General features: G+C 31.4%; 1 protein-coding gene across 2 annotated transcripts; it reads left to right on the plus strand.

The window, feature by feature from the left end:
- Window positions 1-1,015: 1,015 nt before the first annotated feature.
- LOC107454838 (uncharacterized) lies at window positions 1,016-6,982 on the plus strand. 2 transcript variants are annotated; one of them, XM_087155895.1, is made up of 3 exons: window positions 1,016-1,440; window positions 4,254-6,676; window positions 6,760-6,982. In XM_087155895.1, exon 2 carries the CDS (start codon window positions 4,276-4,278, stop codon window positions 6,673-6,675), a length of 2,400 nt encoding a protein of 799 aa, XP_087012021.1. In that variant the 5' UTR covers window positions 1,016-1,440; window positions 4,254-4,275; the 3' UTR covers window position 6,676; window positions 6,760-6,982. The 2 variants fall into 2 exon arrangements, with proteins under 2 accessions (XP_087012021.1, XP_015927642.1); XM_016072156.5 differs by having other exon boundaries at window positions 1,198-1,578.
- The last annotated feature ends 2,525 nt before the right edge of the window (window positions 6,983-9,507 follow it).

The raw sequence follows: 9,507 nt of genomic DNA on the forward strand, positions 1-9,507 counted from the left end.
CGTCCTTTTGAAAAGACGATTTGCTCAAATATAAACTTTAAAGAAAAGCAAAATAAATTCTTTTATTTTACGAAATTTCAAAAATTCAGCAAGATTTAACAGCTCGATTTGATCCTTAAGACTCCTTATTTTCTAATGCAAAAAAAATTTATTTTGTAATTTTTATTGCGCACATAAGCAGGCTTCTGTAAGCCTTTACCAAGTAAACAAATAGCATAAGTTAGAGAAGGACATCACAAAGTTACATCCAGCGGTACGGCGGGTTACGAAACAGCTACCTAGCTTTAAAAGGTTATCAGATTTTAATAGTACTCTCGTGCACGATGTCTTATATTAGCTCGGTAACTTTGCGAATTGATTGATTGATTTGTTCATTTACGTCGCACTAGAGTTTCACAATGGGCTATTGGCGACGGTCTGGGAAACATCCCTGAGGATGATCCGAAGACATGCCATCACAATTTTGATCCTCTGCAGAGGGGATGGCACCCCCGCCTCGGTAGCCCGACGACCTGCACGCGGAGTCGAGCACTTTACGGTAGAACAGTTTAACGAGGACCAATACCGCACACCCTCGGTTCCTACGCAGATTGATCCAAGTGGTGACCCACCCGCACACTGACCGCAGTCAGTGATGCTTGACTTCGGTGATCTGCTGGGAACCGTGTCTTAACGATCAGTTCACTGCGGGACATCATAAGCCTGGGAGTATCTGTGTGCTGTCTTCTCTCATATACTATCTCACTATCTGTTCTTCAATTTAATTTTGAGTCCAAATTAAACAGTTCTACTGTTGACTTCGCGCGCTACAACGTCGGGCTACCAAAGCGGGGAGCTATGCTCTCTGCAGAGGATCAAAAATGCGATGGTATGTGTTCGGATCTTCTTCAGAGATATTTCCTTACCGTCGCCAATAGCCCATTATGCAGCTCTACTATTTGGGCCATTAGAGGACACGTAATTCACCGTCATTTCGCTGCGTCCAACGACATCCGTGGTTTTCTTGAAGTGCAGAGTTTTCGCTCTGACTTTGGTACGAACCAGTGACTTTATCTATCGCGTTTTTGGTTCTTAGCTGACTATAATTTTTAGAATCAAAACTTGAGTGCTTACAAGAAATCAATTCGATTGGTCCATATCAAATATATTAAATTCAAAAAAGTTGAAAAAGTTTAACAGTATAAAAAAGAAACGGGTTATTCTCAAAAATTAAAAATATTTAGTAGGAACCACTTGCTCTGCATTTTCAGAAGCACATATTCTATCTATAACCGCTGGAAAAACTTAGTTCTTTTCAAATTTCATTTCTCTGTGCTATGTTTTTAGATGTGTGGATTTACTAGTCAAGAGCTAAATCACGCTTTTTAATGTTTTAATTTACTGTTTATGTTATTCAATTTACTTTTTTTTAATAATTCAGCTTAATTCATCTTTTTGTGAGTAAGTATGTTTTATGCTAGCAATAAGTTTCATCTATTTCTTAGACATGTTTTTGTTAAATGTTATTACAGAAGCTTTTAAATTGTACTCTTTCCATCAGAATACATGAGACTTTCATTTTATTGTGTTATGTTACAGGTGAGAAAAATATACATGAAGCTAAGGTTAAATTCAACATTTAAGAGAATTATTAATCACAAAAATTAGTAATTTAATACCTTTTTAGTAAAATGTCTTTAGTTTAACGTTAAACCTAATGAATATTCATAAAGTTGATGTTTTCTGATTTAATCTGTTGAATTTGTTAATTCTTAGCAAAGGAATTGTACCTCATAATGGTTAAGCGTAATGTTAAATATCGAATTTTGGTTTTAATGAAAAATTACTGAACGCAGATGTTGTTGCATATTATATAAGAGCTAGGATGTACCACCATAGTGATACGCCTCATTTTTACATCAAACTATTCCTAAATATTATTTCCAGATAGATACATCGCAAATTTATAGGGTTTTCACTATATCACAGCACAGTACGCAAGCATTTTACTTTCCTAAACAATTTTTAAATTAGTGCTATATTGCTTCCAGCTCTTTATAGTGTAAAATTAAAATTATCTGCCTCATCTATTAGAGGTACTGGTTGTCGTTGCGAGGAACTAGGGTTCGATCTTCAGGGACGGCTTGAAGCCCACTCAGGGTTAGATCGCTGAGTACCAACTTGTCTGCGAAGTAGGGGTGGTCTGTGAGAGATGCTGAACACATTGCCCCATTGGTTATGAAATTGTGACGCCTTTCTTTTTGTTCAACAGCACATTAAAAAAATATTTTTAGACAAGAATGTGAACTGTTTAGTCAAGAATTTTTTTTTCAGTATTAATCCTGATTGTTTGTTTGTGTTTAAGTTTAGAAATACAGCTTGATTGTACTTTGTGTTTTAATCTGAACAAATACCGTATTTTAAACAACAATATTTCAATTTTTAAACTGTACAAAATGTGTACTTCAAGTTTATGCAGATGTAATCGGGGGAAATGTAAAAACAAATTTAACTTAATTGCATCGTACATGCTTGTAATTTTTTTTCTTTTTTTTTTTTTTTGCTATTTGTTTCACATTTTAACCTCACTAATCAAACCATCACGTAACATGGAATGAAATTCATGGTGTATATTCAGTTTCAAAATAATTAAATACAAGTACTTATGGTCTTTCCCAAATTCTAAGTTTCCACCTCAAAATTTGGTATCTAATATAGTTTATAAGCAGGCATTCGATTTTTTTCACCCATTCTACAATTAAATATGGGTTTTCTTCATTTTATTCCTACCGTTTTTTGTTTTCTTTTTAAGAAAATATTTTTTACATCCTTGTCTGGTGCTGTAAATCCCCATCAAGCTCTTCCGCCATTAAAGCTGTTTTACAATGCTCTGTTAAATCGAGAAATAATGCTTTTTTAGCAAATATGGTATTTTTATGTATTTTGTGAGCTTGTAACGCTTATTCCTGTAAATTAGAGTTCTGTCTACATTTATTATCAACCTCTATTCTAATTTTGAAAATATCGCAAAACTACCATGTGATGAAAAACTACAGTTGAGTTAAGCGAAAATGAGAATCATTTTGTGATCTAATTTTCAATAATTAAAAATCTGGACTAAAAAAATGCGAATTATTTATTTTAATAATTTTAATCAAAGTGGAAAAATCTTGCCTTGCGTGGCTTTCAAAAAAATTTAAGACTTTAAAATACGTTATCAGTTAGTCCTTTCTAAAGCCCAAATATTTATTTAGGACAAAATGGTAGTTATATAAGTGTTGCCTCGAGTCTATAACTTATAATCTGTGACTTATTACCCTTATGGAAAGAGTTACAAGAAATCCTCTTTAGATTTACTGTTAATAAAATCTTTGTATTTGAATTATAGTTAAGGTATTGTTTAATAGTGTACTTTGACGGAGTATCTTAGCCCATCATTTCATGTCATTGCAAATTTGCAACAGATTTCGATGCATCTGCATTGCACTATAAACGAAACAAGCGTCTCGTTCATGATGTTGCACATTTGAATCGAGCCTTCCTGCTTTGAATATATTCGAGTTTTGTCAAGCAGATGGCGTTAAGTCTCAATTAAGAATAGGGCGCAGCTTCGTATTTACAAAAATGGTTAAAAAAAAATTTTAGAATGAACATATCATTTTACTCCGTTTTTTAAACTTTGACATTTGTTCTTTTTTAAAAAAATTAATGAATCAAAAGAAATTCCCAATATGATATCGCCCATTTGTATAAATCACTTGGTAAATTTTCTCAAAATTTTTGAGACTTTGTTTTTAAGGCATTGTTTGTAAGCCTTAAGAACTTTTTTAAAGACTTTTAAAGTTCACGGTTGTTTTTACAAGATTACCACGGTTGCTATAAATTTATAATAGTGTTTTTAAATTTACGTTTTAGGAATTAAGAGTTTTCAAACTCACTTTATCGTTTTGAGTTCTGAATACGAAGACAACCCCTGAAAAGCTACATTTATAATTTACCTACAAACCCCGATTTCCGGGGCTTTGTCCATTATTATGTTTAGTACTTAAGTAAGAAAATTTCCTCCTTTAGTTGTTAAATTTGGGTTGAAAACTGAAAAGGCACGTTTTCAGCTGCGTCCGTATTTTAAAACCCATCGAGATACTTTGCAACTACAATATTTATGCTTTAAATGTTTTCTATTTCATTGTACCTAAACACAAACATAATTCAACTTTATTTTTCAACATTGTCTTGCAATCCAATTTTTTTTTAATAAATTTAATTTTTTTTAGATGTTTTCGCCCTGAAAGCACAATGTACCTACTAATAAAAAAGGTTTTATTGCTCACAATCTTAGCATATTTGAAGATTGCCATTATACTAGCTAACAGCATGCATTCTACTTTCCTTTGCATTTGTAAAGTAATTGCAGATATATTTCAATTGCCAGCATCACATTTACTGAATGTTTCACCTACTAGGAACAGTGATACTCAAAACATTTCGCATAGAAGTAGTCCTAAAGTTTCTACATTCGTTCAAACTGAGGAGCAATCGAAACAACTTGAAAACGCCGGTTCTAAATCTAGTACAGATGTAATTATTTACAATTTGAGCTCTACTCAGAAACTCGTTATAACTCAAGGAAATTGCAAAAGTAACAAATGCGAAAATTGTAAATTTGCTACTGAAATCACAACATACGAGAAAGTTGAAAATGTTACGGCACCATCTGTTGGTTTTGACGGTTCAAATATTAGTTACATGTCAATAGAAAGTGATGTAGTAGATTCAAAAATAGAAAATGGTTGTTATAGCTCCTCGACCAGTTCGTCTACTACAATCAGTGATGGATTTAATAGTCAATTAGTCTGTATCGAAGATTCTGAAGTTAAAACTGCAAACGCTGAAAATGCTAACAATAAAAGAGTATCTTTCGGAAATGTCGATACTTTTTTAAATTCCTGTGATAAGTTAGCTTTAGATCTAGAAGCTTTAGATTTCGAATGTTTAAAAGAAACAGAATCTGATAACACAAGTGTTAAATCTGACGATAAAGCTGCGAATAAACACAAAACATCTAGTCCTTTAAGCAAAGTTTTGCAGAATCATCAGAACGTAAGTACTGATTTAAGTATGTTTAAGGCTGACCAATCTCAAATACCTGAGAATAAAGATTTAGGAACAAGAACTAACTTAGATAACTGGAAAAATGAAGCTTTTGGTACGGATTTTAAACGACGATTGTCCTTGCCAGTAAAGCTGAATACAACCAATTCTGCTGTTATGAATTTCAAACTAGCTCAAAAGATGTTAATTGAAGATGCCCTAAAAAATACTTCCAGACATGAAAAAAGTTTGAAAGAAATAAAATATCCTTTTTCATCAGAAATAAGCTTAGACAGTAAACATAATGATGAAACATACGATAAAGGAGTCTTCAGTTGCAGTTCGTACGAATCCTTGCCAGTATCTGATCACATACGAAATGCTTTTAATAATAGTGCGGTGCTGAGTTTGTACGATGAAACTCTCCACAGCGAAGATAAGCCTGATTTTTCTTGTGTCGATCATTTGGTGGAAGGATTTGAAGAGACTAAAAGCAATCTATCAGTGCTAAACTTAGCTCTAGATAAGATAATCCCTTCTACAACGACAAGAAAGGACGAAAAACATGAAACAAAATTATGTTCGGACATAAATTTAGATTCAAGTGTTACAGAAATGTGTAATGTACTTAATAGATTTGTAACTGGTGAAGTAAAACTTATTCCTGAGAAATTTTCTAATTTTTCCGATAAAAGCTTATTAACAAATGGTAAAGACATATTACAAGCAGGTGTTAATTTTGAAAATAATGAACAATTTGGGATAAATGATTGTGAAGTAAGACGCTCCTCCACAAAAGAATACAATTCTTTTGATAATTCTTTAAGGAAACAGAGAAATGAAGAAATTAACAAGAAATCAGAAGAAATTGACATAGGTGAACCCATAGTCAATGAAATTAAATGCACGTCTTCAAGTTCATTAAAATCTGTGTATTTAGATGTAGATGAAGCGACTGATGTTGAAAATGCATTACTAACTCTGAAATACGAATCTGAAACAAATAAATCTGATAGCTGTGAAAATTTACAAAAAGTATGGCAACAATCTTATCATAAAATAGCATTCATTGATGAAAGCCCGCCCCATGAAACTAGTCATACAAACCAAAATATTTCAGAGACTAATTGCAAAGATCGTTCTTTTAACAAAGATGAAAAACACACACCGATAGAGGTAGACTTTGGAGATGAAACAAACAAATTTGCTAATAACTTACTTTCAATCCAGCAACGATGGTTTAAAAGTTTTGGAGAATTTACCGAAACCGATAAAAATGAGCCAAATGAAATAGCCTGTATGTCTTCGAGTCCAAATGGAAAGCATGCTGATCCAGTCGAATGGACGGGTGCTTGTGAAAACACTGTATTTAGTTTGAAAAACAAAGTGGGAACAAATAAACCTGCGAACAGTGTAAAGCAACAGTATAAAGCATTCACTGATGAAATCCCCCTATACGAATTGAATCACGCCGATCAAAATACTTTGGAGACAAATTGTCAAGAACAGCAATCTACGCTCTTTGAGGAAAATTCATCTTCTGGAGATTCAACTTCTGATAATTCTGTGGTTACAGTGAAAGACCTAAATGTTGCAGAAAATTAAGGTAATATTTAGGATATTTCAATTTTTATGTAATCTTTATTATATTATCTTAATTATAATCCTAATTATGCTTTACATTTTCAGGAAAACAACAACAATCGAGAATGTCTATCAAAATTAGTCAAAAACTATGAACTGTGATGTATGAATTATACAAATTGCATATAAATTTTGTGACTTTATTGTTTTTTACGTTATATCGACGAATTAATGTAACTGTATGAACATTGTTTTGAATTTAATTAATGAGACATAACTATAAATAACTTTATTTGTAGTTTGAATAAAAAAAAATTTAAAGTGTTAACTGAATTTAGCTTATTTTTATGTTAGATTTTAATGACATCCATTTCATTGACGTTAAGTTTAATGACAAGTCTTGTATGCAGAAATTCTACTTAAAGTTGTGGTAACATAGAAAATAAAAAATTAAATCGCATTATACTCATATATAATAATCAGCGAAGTTCCGTACATTGTGTCAATTGTCTGTAACCATTTGAATATTGCTCAAAGTGTTAAATGTTGATGACAGCAACGTTGTAATCTATTGCTCGGAGGACAGTCCTATCCTTGTTTGCCATAGTAGGATCCTTTTTACTTAGAAATGATGTTTAATTCTGAAAGATTCGTATGCCAAAACCTTCCTAAGACATCGTCTTAGTGCATAGATTAAATTATGCGAAATTGATATCTTCAAACTGTTTTATTTTCGATGAAATGTTTGCCTCTGATTTTGTTCATCTTTGAAGCGACGAAGGATGTTCAAATGGTTCTATTAAGTAACGAGATCTGCTGTTTGTGTGTGTGAGACACAAACACGCTTCAAAGGCTGTGTTAGTTTATATAATAACAGTATAATTTAAATTTCTAAGGACAAAAATATTAAAAGAAATTTAATATATTATAAGCCAATATAATTATATGCCACATTTTCAAATTATTCCAAGTACCATTTTGATTTAACAGATTCCCTTATAGGCAATAAGATGTTTCTGTGCATTATGCTGTTAAACAGTAGTACTTTCAAAAAATTGTAAAGTACTTATCTGGAAAAAAAATGCTAAGGAACAGTGAAAATGCTCTTCTGTATAAGTATGGCTAATCGCTATATTGCCCTAAGTTCTTTCCATTCGGAATAAGTTATATTTATTAAAAGAAAATTCATTTCTAATATTTGGATTAACTAAAACTTATTACAGCAGTCGCAATTATTCTCTGAACTTCACACATCAGGGGGAAAAATGTATGTCTGCAGAAAAAGTACTTTTTTGAATGCTTTTTTATTTTTAACTTTGATTTTAAATCGATGATTCATGAAAATTTTCTTCATTTTATATTTTATTTTAACTATCGTTAAACAGCCGACCCAGCTCCGCCTTTACAACTATCAATGAACCGGAGCCTTGTAATTTCGAACCCAACCCAGAAGACAGGGTAACTCCTCGATCAAGCAGTGTTAGAACTAACCTTCGTGAAGGACTTTTTGCTATAACTAACCCTTATTTACTTTACGTGGACGGAAAAACCAAGAAAACCTCTCACGGTAATTTTGTGTAGCATTAAATGTTGTAAAATCAACAGAAAAATTATTTCAGAAAATTTTTTTTTAGACCTTTTGAAAAAAAATCATTAAAACCCGTTAAAAAAAATTCTAAAGTATGTAACTAATTAATAAATTTTACTACCATAATATTTGATTAATGCAAATCTAAACTACAAATAATTTAACAAACTCTTTTCTTGTCAATAACGAAAACCTCTTTTAAGATGCATTAAAAAAAATTAGAAAAAAGTTACATTAATAACCAATTGATCGATATACGTACGCTGTCCTTAAAATAAAAAATACTTCCCGAGAGCTTATGATGCATCCCTGAAAAAAGACCTTACTCAGAGCTGCAAACGATTATGTATTCTCCACAATATTTTATTTATATAAAGTGGTAATAATCATTTGTAATTTTAAATGATTTTGATCACCACGACATTAAATAAATTAATCGTGAATATGAATACAAATTATTCAAATTATCGTATCTTTAAGCAAGCTTTGACAAATTAATAAAGTTATTTTTACCTATTCCAATTATATCGTCACTACCACTAAGCAATTATCCTCGGAAAGAATCGAAATTGGCATTTATGGTATACAGTACTGGTTAAATTACTATAATAATTAGTTTTTTTTTTTTAATTCTCTAGTATCAAGTTTGCAATGATGTTTAATAGGAAATACTTTTATCTTGAATAATTTCTGACAACTTCAAGAACATGTTTAGAAAATATCTAAGTTTTATTACAAAACCAGAATTTTACTACAGTGTTTGTACCTTATTTTGACAAAACTGAATACGGTTTATTAAATATATTTCTTTGAAAAATAAAGGAAAATTACTGGGGATTTTCCATTTCACTAACTATAAGTGTGTGCATAGTGCTCCATTAAAAAAAAAAAAAAAAAAAAAAAAAGACAAATTTTGAATAACTTTTGATCTAATGATCGGTTCTTCACGTTCTAGGATTCATTTTTAATGGTTCAGCCTCAAATAAACTAATTAGAGCAGACCCGATATTTTAAGTTACGAAATCAGACACAAAAAAATACTTTCTCTGAATAGATATAGCATTTCTTCAACGGATTCAAGTTTCGGAGAAATATGGTCCCCATAGCTTGACCCACTTAATGTTAATTTTACTTTTTGCCAATTTCACCATATCTCGAGAACTTAAGCGATTTGAAAATTTTTGTGCACACCATTAGAAAATTCGCTTTCTTAAAGATAATTACATGCAAAAAATAAATTTTATTAAATATTTATTGTTTTATTT

The sequence above is a fragment of the Parasteatoda tepidariorum genome, chromosome 12 (assembly GCF_982258835.1).
Source record: "Parasteatoda tepidariorum strain Cologne lab strain chromosome 12, Ptep-v5.0, whole genome shotgun sequence".
Taxonomy (NCBI): Eukaryota; Metazoa; Arthropoda; class Arachnida; order Araneae; family Theridiidae; genus Parasteatoda; species Parasteatoda tepidariorum.

Excerpts from the sequence above, each read along its gene's own strand:
- LOC107454838 (XM_087155895.1), top strand. The coding sequence starts at position 4,276 with ATGTACCTACTAATAAAAAAGGTTTTATTGCTCACAATCTTAGCATAT.